This window comes from Chelonoidis abingdonii, chromosome 10 (genome assembly GCF_003597395.2).
Source record: "Chelonoidis abingdonii isolate Lonesome George chromosome 10, CheloAbing_2.0, whole genome shotgun sequence".
In the NCBI taxonomy this organism is placed as follows: domain Eukaryota; kingdom Metazoa; phylum Chordata; order Testudines; family Testudinidae; genus Chelonoidis; species Chelonoidis abingdonii.
In genome coordinates, this window is record NC_133778.1 from 12,324,701 (window position 1) to 12,345,120 (window position 20,420).

Here is a 20,420-nt window from a genome sequence, read left to right on the forward strand (position 1 = left end):
ATTCACTGGCAGAGGAACTAGCAGAGAATTGTGTTGGGAATAGTCCAAATAGTGAGTTTCATCCGTTGGATTATTTCAGCCTTCCAAGTCACAAACTCCAAGGAATTTACATTCCTCTTGAACAGCTTGTGTCTTTTTTTTTGGTAATTTTTAAACAATCTCACTATCCTGGGTAGCATCGTATGTTCTCTGTTAATCTTACCAACATGTGGACAGCTCATGAAATTTACCAAAACTGATATTTTAGCAGTTTAAGCTGAAGAAAATATATGTGCAGTTAAGATAGACCAAGTAAAATATAATCAGGAGTGGTATTGTATCTTTTAAAAACAATTCTATTTTTACGCCTTGTGAACATACTCAGACCTGGATAATTATAGGCCTGTCAGCCTAACATCAATCCCGGAAAATATAATGGAGCAGCTGATGAGACTTTATTAATAAAGAATTAAAAGAGGGTAATGTAATTAATGCAAGTCAACATGGATTTATGAAAAATAGATCCTGTCAAACTAAAAAAAATATTCACGAGATCTCAGGTTTGGTTGATAAAGGTAATAGTGTTGACATAATATATTTTGGCTTGGTACTGCATGACATTTTGGCCTTGGCTACACTGGCACTTTACAGCACTGCAACTTTCTTGCTCAGGGGTGTGAAAAAAACACCCCCGAGCACTGCAAGATACAGTGCTGTAAAGCGCCAGTGTAAACAGTGCCGTAGCGCTGGGAGCACGGCTCCCAGCGCTGCAAGCTAATCCCCATGAGGAGGTGGAGTACCTGCAGCGCTGGGAGAGCTCTCTCCCAGCACTAGCGCTGCGACCACACACTTCAAAGTGCTGCCACGGCAGCGCTTTGAAGTTTTGAGTGTAGCCAAGCCCTCTGATTAAAAACCTAGAATTATAAAATTAACATGGCACTCATTAACTGGATTAAAAACTAGCTAACTGATAGTTCCCAAAATGTAATTATAAATGAGGAATCGTCATCAAGCAGGTATATTTCTAGTGAGATCTTACAGGGATCGGTTCTTGGCCCTATGCTATTTAACATTTTTATCAGTGACCTGAAAGAAAACCAAATCATAGGCAAAGTTTGCAGATGGCACAAAAACTGGAAGTGTGGTAAATAATGAGGACAGGTCATTGATGCAGAGTGATCTGGATCACTTGGTAAACTGGGTGCAAGCAAACAATACACATTTCAATATGGTTAAATATAAAATGTATACATCAAGGAACAAAGTATGCTGGCCACAGTTACAAAGTGAGGAACTCTATCCTGGAAAGTAGTGACTCTGAAAAAGATTTGGGGATTGTGGTGGATAATCTGTTGAACACAAGCACCCAGTCTGACACTGTGGCCAAAACAGCTAATTTGATACTGCAATGCATAACTAAGGGACTCTCAAGTAGGAGTAAAGAGATTATATTACTTCCTTTTGGCAGATGTATTCAGTTCTGGTGTCCACCCATCAAAACGGATCTTGATAAATTGGAGAGGGTTCAGCCAAGAGCCAGGAGAATGATTAAAGCATTAGAAAAATATGCCTTATAGTGGTGCACTCAAGGAGCTCCATCTATTTAGCTTAACAAAGCAAAGGGAAGCTTAAGGGGTGACTTATTTACAATCTGTAAGTACCTACATAGGGAACAAGATTTAATAATGGGCTCTTCAATCCAGCAGATAAAGATATAGCACTATCCTACGGCTGGAAACTGAAGCTAGATAAATTCAGACTGGAAGCAAGAGGTACCGTATATACTCAATCATAAGCCGGTTCATTTATAAGCCGACCCCCCAAGATGGATAAGTAAAAATGGAAAATTTTTATCACCCATTCATGAGCTGACCCTATAATTCAGGGATCAGCAAACTTTGGCTCCCGGGCGATCAGGATAAGCCACTGGTAGGCCTCTTTCCCAAATCTGAAACTTAGCGTCCAAAAAAATGAGGTACTAGCATGAATTCCACTAAGCTTAATTACCAGCTTAGATCTGATACACTGCCACCAATGAGATCTGAATGTCTGATAAACTCTGGTCTCCCCAAAACCCTCCCTGGGGACCCCCAAGACCCAGACCCCCTGGATCTTAATACAAAGAAAGTAAACTCTTTCCCTCACGAGTGCCTCTTCTAGGCTTTCCCTCCCTGGGTTACCCTAGAAGATCACTGGGATTCAACTCCTTGAATCTTAAAACAGAGGCTTTCCACTTCACCCAGAGGCAATACAGATTCAAGCTCCGTGAATCTAAACAAAGGGATTCCCCCTTTTCCCCCTCCCTTCTTTCTCCCTATCTCCCAACTTCCCGGTAAGTTAGAGACTCAGTTCCTTTGAGCCTTAACCAGGAAAAAAAATCAAACAGATCTTAAAAAGCAAAACTTTTAATAAAAAGAAAGAAAAAAAGTAAAAGTTATCTCTGTAATTTAGATGGTAAATATTACAGGGTCTTTCAGCTTATAGACAATGGAGAAAAAGCCTTCTCCAACAGAAATACAATTTAAAATACTTTCTGCCAAATACACATTAAAACTCTACCAGCCAGATACACAGCTGCAAATACAGAAACAATCAAAAGACTATAACCACCTTTTTACTCAATACTCACTATTCTGAATATGTAAGAGACTGTAGCAGGGAGATTGGCAAGAAACCTGGTTGCATGTCTAGTCCCTTCCAGGACTCAGAGAGAACAAAGCAAACCCCAAAACCCACAAACAAAGGCTTCCCTCCATCGAGATTTGAAAGTATCTTGTTTCCTGATTGGTCCTCTGGTCAGGTGTTGCAGGTCACTGTCTGTTAACCCTTTACAGGTGAAAGAGACATTAACCCTTAGCTATCTGTTTATGACAACAGGCATGGAGGTAAACCTAAGTAAACAAAGTGTCCCGGCCTGCTAGCTGCTTACCCTGATGGATCGGGACAGCAACTGGGGGGATGCTGAGGATCAGGGGACTAACCCCTGTGACCACCCCACACTTGACCCTCACCCCTAGCCCAGGACCCCCCCCACTCTTCACATCCCATCCCTTCCCACCTTATCTGGGGAGGGCCAAGGGAGGATATTTCTGGCCTGGCTGGAGCTGCTCTGGCAGGCTGGGCAGCGCAACCACAGTCTGCTCCAGCGTGCCAGACTGGGCAGCACAGACGCAGCATGTTCCAGTGGGGTGGGCCGGGCAACACAGCTGCAACGTGCTCCAGCAGGCCAGGCAGCATGGCCACAGCCTGCTCTGGGGAGCAGGGCCGAGCGGCTCAGCTGCAGCCTGCCAGCCCCGGAGCTGTAGCTCCTTTGGATGCTGAGGGGAGAGCAGCGTGGCCAGAAGTGGAGAGACTCTGGCCCCACCTCTTCCCTTCTGGCTCTGCTGGCTGTGCTGCCTCTCCTTGTCCCCTCTGTTGGCGGGAAGGGCTGTGTCCCACCTCTCCCTCTCTATCCCCGTACATAAGCTGACCCTCTTTTCTGGTGCTTCTCTCTTTTACTAAAAGAAATTCGACTTATGAATGAGTATATACGGTACATTTTTGACAGGGAGGATAAATAATCACTGACAATATTTAAATCAAAACCAGATGTTTTCCTTCACAAATGATCTGTACTAAGAATTATTTGGGGAAAGTTTATGGCCTCTGTTATATAGGAAGTCAGACTAGATGATGACACTGGTCCCTTCTGGTCTTGGAATCTACCTACAAGTTAAGTACACACAGAGTATGCAATAAAATAATCCAACATGGTTATGTAGCCATATATCATGGTGATGGGTAATATACAAGAACCTAAACAGAATATGAGTAGGACTGATCTCTATTTTTATCCTCCTGATGGTTGGCAAGAAAGGTAATATTCAATTTCACAGTGTACAAACCCACTATCATTAGCTACACCGGGTCTCATTCACCACTTTATTGAAGTGTAATTCAATTAACTTCAATGGAGTAAGAGCAGTGTAAACGTGGACCAATGCAGTGGAGAAACCAGGCCCATATTTGGTGAAATCAATATATCTAACAAATCTAACAGTTCATTGAACAGTCAGACAATGATTGTTATTAAAAAGTCAACATTTAGCAATATTAGACCATTGCCAGATATTTCCATTCCAAAAGTTGGAAAAACAATGGTATCTTAGAAATGTGAGAAAGTGGGAGTTGCATATCTTCAAGGAGGCACAATTGATGCAGATGCTCTTAGGGGGAATATCCCTCCACTGGAACGGCCAGCCCATTCAATATTCTGAAGCAGAGGTTGAGATGTAAAGCCACAACTCCCTGCCCCTTTTGAGGTACTGTGCATCCCTGCAGTCTCAAAGAGGAAGGAGTCCCTACACTCGCCCAAGCATAGGAGTTGCTATTATCCTTGGTCCTCCTGTAAGGTGCATGAGGTAGTGGAAGATTCCTTGAGCTGTCTTCTCTACACAGCACCTACAAAAAGGTCCATCGTAACCTGTCTCACTGTGTGAGCAAACACTGATTTTATTAGTCATTTAAAGATTGTTCTATGACACATATCATCATATCTGGGTAGCTCACATATTAGATATTAAGGAATTTATCTTCACATCAACTATTCCTGAGCAGAAACTTATTGCAAATGATTTGAGGAGCACTTTGCATTACATAATGGAATAATTATAAGAGTAAGTTACTCAGTTCCATATTTGTATTGCTTACATTGTATTTATGTGAGTGGAGTGCCTTTTTTGCTAAGGCACCTCACTTTTCCTTGCCTTTACTACTCTTTGATGGTGATAAATGTCATTCAACAATGCTGCAAACTTCCCCACAATACAACCTTTCCATCTGTCTGATTATATTACACATACACACACCCCTAAACATGTCAACTGGATCTGAACTTCCACAGGGTATACTTATTTGCATGTTTCCTTTCTCTAAAGACCTATAGAAGTCATTGCAGTTCAAGGATTATGCTCACGTTTATGGCAGTTCAAAATGCTCAGACAACGTAAAATGGCTGAACAGATTTTTCTCAAACTTCTCAAACACTTATTTCATGGATAAAACCCATCTGAGATGTATTTGTGTATGACTGAACTTTAATGAAATGTTTGGGATCTCGGTGTTTGTTTTTACCATTTTTTTAAATTTATTAACATATGCATAACATTCAAGTTAACTGTCAGATTAAGAAAAACAAAGCCTGAAGGCATTACCAAATTAATTTGCAATTTGTACAGCAGAGCATCAAAGAAAGTGCTTTACAATAGTAATTACAAAGCAATTATTGGCAAAACTAATCCATCATTAAAAATAATATAGACAATGGAGTGCATTATTTTTGAGTGGCATCTTTATATGAAAGGTATTAAAAACACTTTGCATTATTCTTGGAATAATTCTATTATGTAAGAAACATGAACTTGGGTCTCCCAATTCCCAGATAAGTGCCCTAACCACCAGGTTACAGAGTCATTCTCGCTATCTGCCTCTGCCCTAGTGACCTTCTTCAGAAAGATGTAAGGGATACATCAAGCTTCTATTATGCTTGGGGTTTCTGAGTTTTTTAAAATGTTGGTGGCAGGAGAATGAAAATTCCACTTCTTTAAACAAAATCATATTTGACAGTTCTTCATCAAGGGCAGAAGGAAAAATGACAGCCTAGATGGGGAATAAACAGCATTTATAAAGACATAGTCATTGCATTACTTAAATTGCAAAAACTGACACTTTAAATTATTTTAACCATTAAAAGTAACTGAACAGGATAGATAAGAGCACAAAAAATTAATAGGGTGAAAAAAATAATGAAAACTTGCTGAAAGCACAATGACTGATCAGTCTTTCCCTGAATTAACTCCTCAAAATGGTTTCACAGATGATTTAAAATAGAGTGACTGTGAAAAAGGTAAGATCAAGGCAGAATTTCAATATTTCTTCTCTATTTTCCCATTTGAATCAAGTTTTATTTTTGGAATAGAAGAAACTGTTCAAAATGCAGGACTGTAGCTCAAAAAGACACTCTATAACTGATTTTATTATGCTCTGCCTTTCAAATCTGGAAACAGTGTTATTTTCTCCAAAACTTGCCTCACAAGCTGTATTCGACTTTTCTTTCATTTTTCTGAATATGGCATTTGAGATTCATTTCGGGGGGTGGGGGGGGAGGGGAGAGGAGGCATGGAATCAATCCTTCATTTAAACTGTCTATTTTTGTTCTGCTGACATTAAAGTTATCATCATATAAAAAAAGTTGTTTCTGAATAGGGGGATGAGCCTCTGCATATCACTGAATACCAAGCACAAAACTTTGTATGAAAAAAGATTGAAAATACAAATATAAATAAACAAACAACAGTAACTCTGGCTATTTAACAATTAACAAAAGAGCTCTGAAATCCTTTCCTTAACAAGGCACTGGAAATTCCAACATTATAATGCTTTTTCATTTATTTACAGATTTACAAGGAAATAAACATAGATGTATTGGCATAGATGTAATAACTGAGCTAAAAATGCTGATGTCTTCCCAATTGGATATTTTAAAAGAGGTGTTTTCTTATCTCAAATGAAGTCTACAAATAATTTGAAAGTGACAATATGAAACAGCACATTAAGATAGGGTTGCCAACTTAGTAATATTTAAAAACCAGACACTTCAGAAGGAATGCCAGAACCTCCCCTGCCCCGCCTCTTCTCCCTGAGATTCCACCCCTTCCCCGCCTATTCCCCCAAAGCCCTGCCTCATCTTCTCCACCTGAGGCTCCATCCCTCTTCTTTCCCCTGAGGCCCTACCCCCATCCACTCCTCTTCCCCCCCTTAGCTCACTACTTTTTCTCTTCCACCTCCCTGCCTGGGTCAGGAAGGAGCTGGAGACACCTGACACAGGTAGGAGACAGCCGCAGCTGAGTAGGGGCTGGTGCGGGTGATGACCCAGTGCCTCCCCATCTCCAGTAACCGGACAGCGCGTGTCGGGTCAGTCAATCTGACCAGACACCGTTGGGTCCCTTTTTCAACCAGACTTTCCCGTCAAAACCAGGCATCTGGCCACCCTTCATTAGGGTCATTAGTTCCACAGAATGTGCTTCAGGAAGTCCTATAATCATCTGGTAACTAACGCAGAAAGTCCATTCTGTGGAAATATCTATGCTATCATATACAACAGTTAGGGAAACAATACACTTTAAGAATCTCCTCTATAGACTGCATGCACTTCTCTAGTATGAGGCACACAAAGAAAAAACGGAGTAAGAAAAAAGCAAATCAAGAGGTGTGAGGGAGCAGAGAGGCCCCACAATAGCAGAGAAGTTGTTAAAAAGAGCCTGTGGACCCACCTAGCCCCGCTCTGCTATGCCTGCGGCCAGCGCGAGGCCTGGAAGGGGGATTAAAGGAGAGAACCTAACTCAGTTCAGGTCTGACTGGTGAGGAAGCAGAATGGAGCTCTGCATCCTTGCATGAAGGGACCTTTGCTGGTGGAGAAACAGGCCTGATAGACAGGGCAGCCACTGGTGGAGAAGTGCTTAGTCCCCAGGAGAGAGCAATGCTCAGCTAACACAGTTTAGGAGAGTGGGGATGACCCCATAGTGAGTCGACTTTAGTTTTTGCTGGAGAACATTTTGGAGCTAAGTCCCTCCTGACCTCTGAAGGGATTAAGACTGTAGAAGAGCCCCAGTGGACATAGAGGACAGAGACTCTCTCACACTCCTCTCCTCCTATGGAGATCTGCAGCCTTGTCAGGATGCCAAGAAGGTCCACAAGGGGGCTCTATTTCAGCCATGCCATTACAAGAGTAAAACTATATATCATAGTGTTGTCTTGGACCCCAGGATACAATAATTACTTTCTATAGCATCCAACTTTGACAATTACTCATAGTGGAAAATTTTGAAATAGGTTTTTCCCACTCTAATCTCACCACAAAGGCACTTAAGACTCTGAAGGTATCAGTGAAGATAAAATAGAACAACGCTCAAGTAACAAAACGCTCTTGCTAAGTTTGAACATATGCACATGTGAAGGCATATATGAGCTAATATTTGTATATACCCCAGTCATCTCTGTATCAAGATGTTAAATCCTAGGCAAAAAAAAAAAAAAGTGTTTATGAGTCTCAGAAGGCAAGAAATGCAATGCAAGTGGCACAGGCATGAAAGTGTATTAAACCTTACCAAGTCTCTTCAGAGGTAGACTACAGAAAATTGCATCATCAGTGTAACGTTAGGTGAAGCTGGCTGGTTATGCCAAGCAAAAATATTTCTATTACATTTCACTTAAGATATCTTTGTAAAGGAAATAAAGTAAGCTTTAAAATTCTCACACTGCAGGCATTATATACACCTGACATATTGTAAGGAGGGAACATTAGGGTCAAAACAGTCTCTTTCTTTGGTCAGGACTAAGGCTATCTGGAAAACCTGAATTTGCTTTAAAAAAAATGAAATATTGAAGTTTGTTTGTGTTCTGATATGAAATTAAAATTAGATCTTTTTTTTGGAGAGGGGGGAGGAAAAACAGAGACCCACAGACCCACTCCAGAGTTGTCCAGTGGTTAGGGCAGGCTTTTGCCTGGCATACAGGAAAAGGAGGTTCTGATTCAGGCAGAGCAGGGACTTGAAACTGGTCTCCCACATAACAGGCAAGTGCCCGAACCACCAGGTTATAAGGTTACTCTCTCCTGTTGGAGCTGTTCCGCTTTATATAAATAATTAAATATTCATTCAGCGAGAGGGTCAGATACTGACTCCACAGCCTGGAAGTTACAGTACTCAGATACGTGAGACCCATGTTCAAGTTCTTGCTCCAAAATCAAGCAGAGCAGAGAGAAACCAGGTCTCCTGCATTCCAGATGAGTGCCCTAACTATTGGGCTTTTGGTTATTCTGGGGTCTCTCTGGTTTTGAGAAGAAATTCCATCCTGGACCAGTGAAACATTCCAATGAAAGTTTTGTTAAAACCAATGGATTTTAATGAACATTTTCAGTTTTGACATATCATTATTTTCCAACCAAAAAAACTCACAACCCATGTCAAAAATTTCCCAATCAGCTCTAGCTGGGACCTGAGGGACAGGACTTCCCTTTGCTTCATGTCAGGAAAAGATCCCACACATCCTCCACCAGGAAGAGTGGATAAGCGTATTGACTCACAGGTTCTGTGGCTGGACCCACTGTCACTTCCACTGGGGCTGGAAGGAAACTGCATCCCCCAAAAGAAGAATTAGGAGGAAAGTAAGTAAATTAGCATTCACAAAGTTTCCATTCCCCTAAGCCAGTTGTTTCCATGTTGAGAAACATGGCACCCTTTTGTAGTTCTTACACATATTTTTCATTAAAGATTCAACAAGTCATACTGCACCAAAGAAATGTATCATACATGTTCTGGGGACTAGAAGGATTTTGCTGATTAGATAATACTTTATGAATATAATGTATAGACACTTTCTACTTAGGTGACAGTACTTTATTATCAGGCAGAATTTTAACTCAATTCTCAAACAGCTGTATAAACTCACAAGATTTGGGAACTTTAAAAAATGAGTTTCTGTACATTAAAGAGACTGAATGTCAGGCAGATGGCTCATATATCAAATGGTTGCCTGGTGCCATGGGATGTGCAATTCTGCAAAGTGTTGGCTAAATTATTCTCTCTGATTCACAAGAACAATGCCCAGGGCCTTCAGTGGAAGCCCTGAAAGAATGTCTGAAGGGAAAGTTTAAGTTCAATACCATTTTAAGTTTATAGCAAATGGAAGACCCTTAGGTACTTCTAGTGTACTTATTTAAGTGTGAAACTTGCATATTATACCAACTGGATTATCTAATTTATAGTTGCTCAAATATCATTTGCTCAGTTTTGAACTCTGTAAACAGGAATAGCATGTTAGATGGTAAAGACCCTGAAAAATCCATGTTAGATGTCTGGGTTTTCCTATATACCCAGAAGGTGTCATCATTGCTCCACAGAGGTTTGGTAAACAGCATTTATTTTTACCTAGAAGCTAAAATGCTTAGCTCTTAAAAGGAAGAGGCTCACAACTGACAATGAGAACACTGTCTTCACGTCCTAAACACTCAAGCAGTCTGAAGTAGATTCCATTTAAAATAAGAAAACCACATGTAAATTGGATGACAGACCAAACTATAGCATTGACCTTTCAGTTCTTCAAAACTAGACCTGAAGACAAGTATAAAGCACAGCAGACCACTGAGCCTTTGCAGATCTCAATGCAGGATTGGAGCCTTAAGGTGTAATTTTAGAATGAGGGGATGTTATAACACTGTCTGCAGCAAGTCAATGTGTCTGAATTTTCAAGGAGATTTAAAAAATATCACCTCTGGAAGGCACTCATAATAAAATGGGGAAACCTAGTATAATTAAATATAATGATGAGCTAATCCTGGGAGGAAAAAATATCTTTGACTAATCCCATCAGGAAAACCTTGATAATATCACTAAATCCTTTATACTTGCTTTTCTTTATTATCTCTAAAGTCATATGGCAACAGTGGCAGCATAGCTGTTTAGACCTATTCTTTACACTACAAAGTATCATGTAGGGCTAAAAGGATTTAGGAACACCCACTTACTTGTAAACAGGAATACATTTTTTAATGGTGTATGTAGCTATAGTTAGGATGTCTCCCCAGCCCAGGAAGTATTAATGCCAAGCCCAGAGTCTGTTCAGGCCCTTTCTTCAGGGTACCATTTATTGGTTGCACTGACAACTGTTAGTAACTCCCAAAATAAAACAGTTCAACATAAGCCCAATGGCTACTTTCCCACTGACTCAGATGCTCCCTTCTCAGAGCCTCCCTGCCCCATGGCCTACCACAGGAGTCAACTGGTTTCCTGTGAATCCCACCACCCACCCTTCCAGTCTCCATAGAAATCAGACGCTCACCAGTCAGTCACCTCATCCCTTTCTAACAGGATCTGATAATCTCCTCTACAGTGTCCAAACACCATTTTTTGTAAGTGGCTCTGCTTCTAAACAGAGCTGGCTGGCCTTTGAGGGGAAGAGTAGCCTGCTACAATAAACAAATGTAGGTTTTACATAATATTGGGCAATACACCTACTAAATATTTTTGTGAATGGATCACTTTCCCTTCCAGTGTGCAGAGAGGGGCATGAGGATAGGATCAACATCCTCTTAAAATCCTGGCTGTACAACTTTTGGGCAAGGAAGATTAATAACTCCCCTACACAGACTACAGAAAGAAGTGACACACAGTCATGCCCAGCTATCCTCCCTCACTGGATCAGAGATCCCATGCAGTATGCAGCTGCACCAGAGAAAATTAGTCAAAATGTTGACATAAGAACTTAAGAATATAAGAACATAAGAACAGCCATACTGGGTCAGACCAAAGGCCCATCAGCCCAGTATCATGTCTTCCAACAGTGGCCAATGCCAGGTGCTTCAAAGGGAATTAACAGAACAGGTAATCATCAAGGGGACTGATGACCTACCATATGGGGTAGATTCAGTCAATCACTCATGTGATTAAACCAAGCCCATCAAAAATCAAGCAGAAATTTAAAGAACTACTGTGAAAATCTGTCAAAATGGTTTTGCAGTCATCCTAACCGCAAATAAGATTTTAATGGATTTTCATCAAACATTTTCAGATTTTTGAAAAATTGTTCCCAGTTTCACAAAGAAGAACAATTTTTGTATGGGGAGATCTTGGCAGACCAGTAAAGTGCCTGAAACACTACTGCTTATTGCTAAAAGTAGGCAAGCTAGCAGGCCATAAGTGGGCCTGTGTAGCAGCCTTAGCATGACCGAGTCAGGAGGGGAGGAAATTTGGGTGCCACAGAAAAAGCAGCTTGACCCTGCGTCCTTCCTGATGAGATCTCTGTTGAAATTGCTGAGATATGCATTTTAGGAAAACAGGAAGCTTGTCTATATGTGCCCTCAGGGATGTGTCTGTTAGGGCTTCAGGACATGCAAACTGAAAAAACCCATCTGGCTCACTGATGATCAGAAGGAAACCTCCTGCTTAACCTTTGAAATTGCTTGCTTAACAAGTTTTCTTTCAGTGACGTGTTATTGTGATACCAATGAATAAATAAGAGAAGAAAGTTTGGGATAGCTGTACTCTTCAAGGACTCTCCCTCTAGACACATCTTGTGGTCTCCACCGGCTGATGGAAGATTGGCCATCGGAAGACTGCTGCTGTGCCACTCGAGAGGCATACCCAACTTTGGTAATTGAGGGTTGGGGGTGTTTTACTAACCTGTTGCAGACGTGTGTAAGTGCTTGAGACTAAGTAAAGTATAGCTTTAAGTGACAGCACATTTGTGTTGTCCTGTTTGTGCCAGCCATCTGTCGGATGGCCATGTCTCCCTTGATTTATTTCCTGACCCCACCTCATACAGTATAAAGTTACCAGGCATTGTGGGTTCAAAGAACTCCAGATAACAATTTTGACCAACACAAACCTCCTTTTGTTACCAACATTTTAACCAGCTCTACTTGCTGTTTATTGCTTATATGACAGATCTTCATAAAATTATATTGAGTGTTTCCCAAATTTTTCAAACACTGATTTTTGGGAAGGCCTTCAACTGACATTTGAAAAACCACACTACCCAAAACACAAGCTCTAAGAAAATAACTTTGGAGAAAACTCCTTGGATTTAACAAGAACTTTGTGAAATTAAATGAGGAAAGATAATTTGTCTTTAGGCTGATAAATGTAGTAGCCTTGAACCTGTAATCTGGCTACAGTGTGGACGTACAAAACTGTTACAAAAGATCTGTAAATAGCAAAAGAAATACATCTGGGTGGGTTTCAAACATGTATTTACAAAGAAACACACCTAGCTAATTTATCAGAAATTACTGAACTTTGCTGCTAGCTGTAACCTATTGTCAAAGATGACTTTCATGTTTACTCTTCCTCAGCCCAATAGCTAGCAAGCACGTTAAGGGTGCAATTGCTTGTAAACGATGACATTTAATGAATCTAAATTTAAAACGATATTTTGACCCAAGGAAATAGGCTGGAAACAACTGTAAAAACTTTCATTTTTTTTTATCATTCAACTATGAGAATCTGTACAGTCACCTTCACATAAAAGATTTTCATTAGAAATTATTATTAAATACAAACCTGCCAACCAAAAGGAAGCCATTTTTGTCCACAATGGAGAACATTCAGCTTCCCCCAACACTTCCTTTAAAGTCCTGTTATGGTGGTATAAGAGTGCGACGTTTGGAGTCCACCCACAAAACCCCAGCCAGAGTTCTTTTTGCAGAACAGTGCTACCAGCTTTGTCAACTTACACCAGCTGAGGACCTGGCCCTTAAGTTACAAACATAGCTTAGCTCACAAGTGGACATGAATTTTAGCACATTCATCCTTGCTCATTTACACAAAACTCACAAAATCACTACAAATTTGGTCCAAATTACAGGTCTTTCCTCAAGAGTAGATGAAGACTGTAGCAAAAAAAGATGATGCAAACTCAGATGAGCATTACCACCATATCTATCTATTATTCCTTGGCAATCCAGTTCTGTTAGTTTATTTCTCATGAAGACCAATTTACACACACTTTAAACATCTATAAAGAATGGCTGTTAACTTTAGAGGTACATACTATAAGACTTCACTATCACACAGATTTTTTATGGCAAACTCCCAGCTATCTTTAATGGATATATTGAGAATGTTGGCCTATCACATATGCTTTTCACCTGGTTTGAAAATCCACTCTGATAAAATGGACTACAGAGGGGAAAAGGACACAGACATGAGTCTGCCATAAAAAAATTTCTAATGGCCAGATTCTGTTCTCAGTTACATCAACTACTAAAAGCCATCTATCTGGAGGAACTCCCTGGATTCATTATAGATATAAACCAGAGTAATAGGATATAGCTATAACTAGATATAAATCAGAGTAATAGGAGATCAGACTATGGCAGTAAGTAAATTGCATGGGAATCTCAGGGCAAGTATTCTGTACGTTTTATAGACGAGGGTTTAGGTCTCGTAGTCAAGGCCTCAGCCTAGTTCGCTTGGCCTGCACAGTGCTTTTGACAATTGTTTCAGATGTTCAACAAGAACAGTCCCTTCACCGCTTTCAGCAAATTGCTCCCTACGACCTTTTGAAAGATAAAACTCAATAGTTATACAATGATAAACTGAAAAAATGGTTAAGGTTCCTACCAGCTGACTGCTAGATCATGGACTTTTAAAGTGCTGCTCAGCCTGTATACTCCAGATTTCAATGGCCGGGTGCATTGCTTGGCACGAGCAAGATAAGGGTTCACTTGAGTATCTATGGGAAATTCTGAATCCTAGGGAAAAAAAAAAGTATTAATTCTTGAGATTACTCAAGTTCATGTAATAAATTCTTTAACAATTTATTTTTGCATTTATACAGTTTTGTCTATTTTTTCCATTGCTCACTATTGGTTCTTCCACATTGCTTCTAGTAAACTGCAGTCAGCCTCCAATCCTGCAAACACTAATGCATGTACTTAAAGCTAAGCACAAGTATGTTTGCAACCTTGGTCTCTATAAATGATAACACTGAGTATACTCAAAAGACATAATTTATTTTTTTCAAATGCATGTTCCACAGAGCATATTTCTGAAGCAATGTTAGTTGTTAAAAGTAGCCCAAACCCCATCCTTCTTTAAATCTGAAGACTGCATCTATACCGCTCAACATGGGAGTATGTTTAGTATGTTTTCAAAGTACGATGCACAGGTACACTGTAAATACCCTGAAATATAATGGAAAATGATGACCAAGTTCTGCTGTCATTCATACCTTGGCAACTTTACTGAAGTTTATGCAGGCATATGAATGTAAATAAAAGAAAGAAATTGGTTTCATGCTTTAATTAAAATTGCCATTTATGAATCTGCTGGTGGCGGCATATATGTGGCTGAAAAGTGAAATCTGTTAAGCCAGTAGCATAGCAACACAATACAAAATTTAACCAAAATTCTATATGCCATATATACTAGTTTCATAAAGCACAGGGTGAACATCAGAGGAAAACTTGTTATGCAACATGTTATTATTTAAGCAGTAGAAATCTTTTTAGATTGTTTAGCCAGCACTATAGCAAGAAGTTTGACATTGCAAATTTGCTAATTTAAAAACCTGGATTCAGTCTAGGGCTGCCAACTTTCTAATTGCACAAAACCAAACACCCTTGCCTTATCCCCTGCCCTGACCCTTCTCCGAGGGCCCTCCCGTGACTTGTTCCATCCGCTCTCTCTCCTTCGCTTGCTGTATCCCACCCTCACCTCACTTTCACTGGGCTGGGGTTGGGGAGTGAAGGTTCAGGCTGGGGGGTGGAGCCAGGAATGAGGGGTTTGGGGTGTGGGACAAGATTCGGGGTTGGGCCAGGGGGTTGGGGTACGGAGGGGGTTGGGCTCTGGGTTGGAGGTATGGACTCAGGGGAGCAGAAATGAGGGGTCTGAGGAGCAAGAGGAGGCTCCAGGCTGGGGCATAGGGGGTATGGGCTCTGGGCTAGGGGTAAGGATAAGGGGTTTGGAGTGCAGGAGGGGCCTCTGGACTGTGGCAGGGGGTTGGGATGCAGTGGAGGGTGAGGGCTCTGCCTTGGGATATGAGGTCTGGAGGGGGTCAGGGATGAGGGGTTTGGGGTGCAGGCAGGGGCTCAGGGCTGGGGCAGAGGGTTGGGGTGTTGGAGGGCAGCAAGGTGCAGGCTCTGGGAGGGAGTTTGTGTGTGGGAGGGGACTCCGAGCTGGGGTGGTGATTGGGGTGCAGAAGGGGGTCTGGGGTCCCAGTGGCGCTTACTGCAGCTCCCAGGAAGTGGCCATCAGGCCCCTGCACCCCCTAGGTGCACGAGCAGCCAGGAAAGCTCCATGTAGGGCCTTTGCTTTCGCAGGTTCCCAGCCAATGGGAGCTGCGGAGCCAGCACTCAGGGCAGGGGCAGCATGCACAGGCTCCCTGGCTGCCCATGTGCCATGGGGTCTGCAGAGACCTGGCTGCCGCTTCCGGGAGCCATATGGGAGCCTGCCTTCGCCCAAGACCCCCACTGCGCCACTGACCACACTTTTAATGGCCCGGTCAGCGATGCCAACTGGAGCCACCTGGGCCTTTTCGACTGGGCATTCCAGTCAAAAACCAGACACCTGGCAACCCTAATTCAGTCCTGCACTGTAGCAAACTCATTCAGACAAACGTGACTTTAAACCACCTTTACTCTTTCCCCAATCTTCAGCCAATATTGTCTCTAGTGTAATTTAGAGCTGCATATGCTCTATAATTTGCACGCTGGCTAAAGCAGTCCTACTTATGCAGTTTGCTTGTTACTTTCTCCTGTTCATTTATTTTTTGGGGAAATTAGGTCATTTATTTTTTAGGCACCAAGGGCCAGATTTGCAAAGGCATGTCAGTGCCTAAAGATGCAGATAGCTTCTTTTGAAAATCCCAGTAGGAGTGTAAGTGGTTAGGTGCCTAAATCCACTGAAATCAATGGAATTTACATACCTCATCTGCTCAGACCCTTCTATAATTCCCACTAGGCACCTATCTGCTTCTTTAGGCACCTAAATAACTTTGAAAATCTAGCCGTAAGGCCCTGATCCAAAGCCCACTGAAATCAGTGGAAAGGATCCAACATCAAACTTAATGGGCTTTCAATCAGATCCTTAAATATAGTGTTACAGATACCTATCTTTCAGCATCCAAGTCTAAACTTTTTGGCAGACATTTAGATTGTATGTGCAATTTGTTATAAAGCAAAGATACCACAGGGATGATAAATACTTAGATTAGACTAGTCTGCATTGTATTAGACAACCAGTATGGAATTGTACTAGAGAGATGGGCTTAAGCTGCATAACCAGGACTGGATTTCAAATGCCCAAATGTTCCACAGTGTTTAGATTAAGGCTTTAAGTCTGACCATCATACAGATGGGAGCAGTAGCAACATTTTAACCTGACACAGATTTCAAACATTCCAAGGGTTAAGATGCGTTGAGCCAGGGATTTTGTCTAAGATCATCCTTAGTAATAATTTTTTTAAACTACCAGAAAAATAAAAAAATATTAATATCTATTCATCAGAAGAACATATTTTTTCTTTATCTAGGACAGTACTGCTAAACAGTGGAAATGTCTCTATTTCCATGTGGTTTTACAACCTCACTTCCTGATCAGTGTAGACTCTTAAAGGTTTTCTAAAGATTAATCAACCAGCTAGAAGATTTTATTACCTGCTCTAATTAGCCTGACTACATGGGCTTTATTAAAAACAGATTGTCATTTTAGAAGGTCAGGAGAGTACTAATCTTATACAATTAAGGACTTAAAAAAAGTCCTTGTATCCTTAAAGGAATTCTAACGATACAGCTGACTGTACATGTTTGCAACATTCCCAAAATACACTGTTGAAAATAAGTTTCATACAGAAGATTAATTTACAGTGTTCTTTAAAACGCCCATCACCCAATCAGATTAAGAATGGAATAGGATCCGCATGTTGTTATCTGAGTATGTACAGATAGCAGAGATACGGACATTCTTTTTAGCGTTTGCACTAGTTTTTGAACTCTGTCAAGATTAAATTGAAGGAATAAGCATAGGGCAATTAAATTCCAAAACTGCAGGATATTAGGAGGGTATTTTAATTCACATTTTAAAACTTCTCTATAATTCATGTTTCTTGCTACAGAGTTCTCTCACCACTTGGTATCCCCTCATGATCAAGAATGACATTGCCGCTCCTTACTGTATTAGCGCCACCTGTTGACAATTACTCAGGTGCCATGGCAGTCTCTCTACATGGTAACTTACTCACTGAGACAGACCACTAGCCAGATCACAGTCTTTAGTCCACCCCTTTCAGGGTCCCCATTTTCCACACTAAAATCCAAAACTGTCTCTAACAGAAACATAAAGCCTTCTATCCTCTCTGGGGCTCGTCTTCAGCCCACCCTCAGTTCAATCTGCTGCTGGGTTCAACTACCCTTGTTAAGGGCTTGTCTGCCCCTCTTTGGGGCTGGTAGGGGAACACAGTCCCACCCCTGACTTTTGGTTCCAGCCTAGGGCCCTGAATTAGGTTGGATCTTTACTAACAATGCAGTTTTCCCTGGGCCACTTCCTATCTCTTTGCTCCCCTTCTGAGTCTCCCAGTCTCTTCTCTGGTTAGTCAGCATTTCTCCTAGACCTCTCTGCCTACGGAGATTTTGACTCTTTCTTCTGTTTTAGTCAGTATCTCTCCCAGGCCTCCATGATCTTAGCTTACTTTTTCTGCTCTGGCTTCTCTCTACTGAATCAGAGCCCTGCCAACTATTCCCTCCAGCCCTTTCTCTCACCTGGATGCCATCAGCACTTAAACCTGGCTATTTATATTCCTTACAGGTGGGGCTCATCCTGTAATCAGGATTGGCTTAGGCCCAGGCTCTCCAGCTCAAGGGCAAGTCACCTTGTTACACTTCCTAAATAAGCTCCAACCCTAAAAAGTATCAAGTACAATGAAGTACAGTAGGAAGGAACCCTGGATTGTGTTGCCAGCTTGCTGCTAGCTGATGGGGGATCTTGGGCAAATCATTTCACCGCTGTGTGTTTCACTTTCCCCATCTATAAAATGACCTCCTTTGTAAAGTGCTTTCAGATCTACTGCTGAAAAGCTCATAATAATAATAGCTAGCTCTGATAATTATTTATAAATAGATCTTACAAAGGGATGCAACTGACTGAGGGGAAATTATAATGACCAAGCTGCTTCAGGAACTGAATATGCACAAAGAGGAGGACGTCTCCATCTCACAAGAGAGACACTTTTGCCTGCTCATAACTGTTGTTCTTCAAGATGTATTGTTCGTGTCTATTCCAATCAGGTGTGCGCGCGCCACGAGCATGGTCGTTGGAAACTTTTTCCCTTAGCAGCTCCCATTGGGTCAGCTTGGAAGCCCCCTGGAGTGGTGCCTTCATGGTGCTCAATATATGACCCTGCCAATCCAACTCCCCTTCAATTCCTTCTTGCCAGCTACTCCGACAGAGGGGAAGGTGGGTGATATTGGAATGGATGTGAACACCACATCTCGAAGAACAACAGTTATGAGAAGGTGAATAACCATTTTTTCTTCTTTGAGTGCTTGTTAAGGATTCACTAATTGGAGAATTGCTCTGCTGGAAGCTGCATCCTATCTGGCATGCTGGGTGATGGCATAGTTAGTGGCAAACGTTTGCATGGAAGACCAGGTCGCTGCTCTGCAGATCTCCTGGATAGGCACCTGGGCCAGGAAGGCGGCTGACAAGGCTTGTGCTCTTGTCAAGTGGGCCATAATAGCTGGCGCTGGGACCTTGACCAGCTTGTAGCCAGTATGGATGCAGCTTGTGATACAAGAAGAAATGCATTGTGAAGAGACTGGAAGCCCTTTCATCCAGTCTACCGCCGCCACAACAGTTGGTTCGATTTCCTGAAAGACTTCGTGTGCTCGATATAGAATGCTAGCACGCACTGGACATTCAATGAGTGAAGCCTCTGCTCCTGCACACTAGCATGAGGCTTGGGATAGAAGACTGGCAGAAAGATGTCTTGACCAATGTGGAATTGAGCCACCACCTTCGGCAGAAAGGCTGGGTGAGGCCTAAGTTGTACTTTGTCCTTATGGAAGACCATGTAGGGGGGATTGGAGATCAGTGCTTTTAATTCGGACACCCTCCTGGCTGATGTGATGGCAATAAGAGATACAGAAGGGAGCATGTCACCAATGGCTCGAATGGGGGCCCATTAGTCTGGAGAGGACCAAATTGAGATCCCAAGCAGGTACAGGTGGTCACAAATGTGGATATAACCTTTCTATGCCCTTCAGGAAACACTCTACCATAGGGTTGGCTAATAGAGAGCACTCCGACTCCCCTGGGTGGAATGCCGAGATGGCAGTGAGGTGTACCCTGATGGATGATCCTGCCAATCCCTGCTGCTTTAGATGCAGTAGATACTCCAGGATGAGTGGTATAGATGCCTGAAGTGGAGGAGTGTGACGCTGCTCACACTAGCACGAGAACTTTTCCCACTTAGTTACGTAAGTGGTCCCAATGGAAGATTTCCTGCTACCAAGCAGCACTTCCCTCACCAATTCTGAGCATTGGAGTTCCATTGACTTTAAGCATGAAGCTTCCTACCCATAAGATGGAAGGACTGGAGGTCTGGTTGAAGGAGGTGACCGTGGCCCTGTGTGATCAGATCGGGGTAGAGCGGCAGTGCGATTGGGGTGTCCACTGACAGCTCCAGAAGCATGGTGTACCAATGTTGGTGTGGCCACACAGAGGCCAGCAGAATTGCCTCTGCGGATCTTGAGCAGCACCTTGTGGATGAGTGGGACCAGCGGAAAGGCATAGATGAGGCAGTCTTCCCAGGGTAGCATGAATGCGTCCAAGATGGAGCCTGGACTATGTTTTTGGACAGAGCAGAATGTTGGACACTTCCTGTTGCTCCTAGTGGCAAAAAGATCTATG

General features: G+C 42.1%; 1 protein-coding gene across 1 annotated transcript in view; it reads right to left on the reverse strand.

Annotated features, from left to right (window-relative positions):
• SPAG16 (sperm associated antigen 16) overlaps positions 1-20,420 on the reverse strand; it is an 868,104-nt gene that overhangs the window by 702,598 nt on the left and 145,086 nt on the right. Inside the window, exon 10 of the mRNA XM_032800034.2 lies at positions 14,136-14,266. Within this exon, the coding sequence (XP_032655925.1) occupies positions 14,136-14,266 (131 nt within the window). The remainder of the gene's footprint in view (positions 1-14,135; positions 14,267-20,420) is intronic.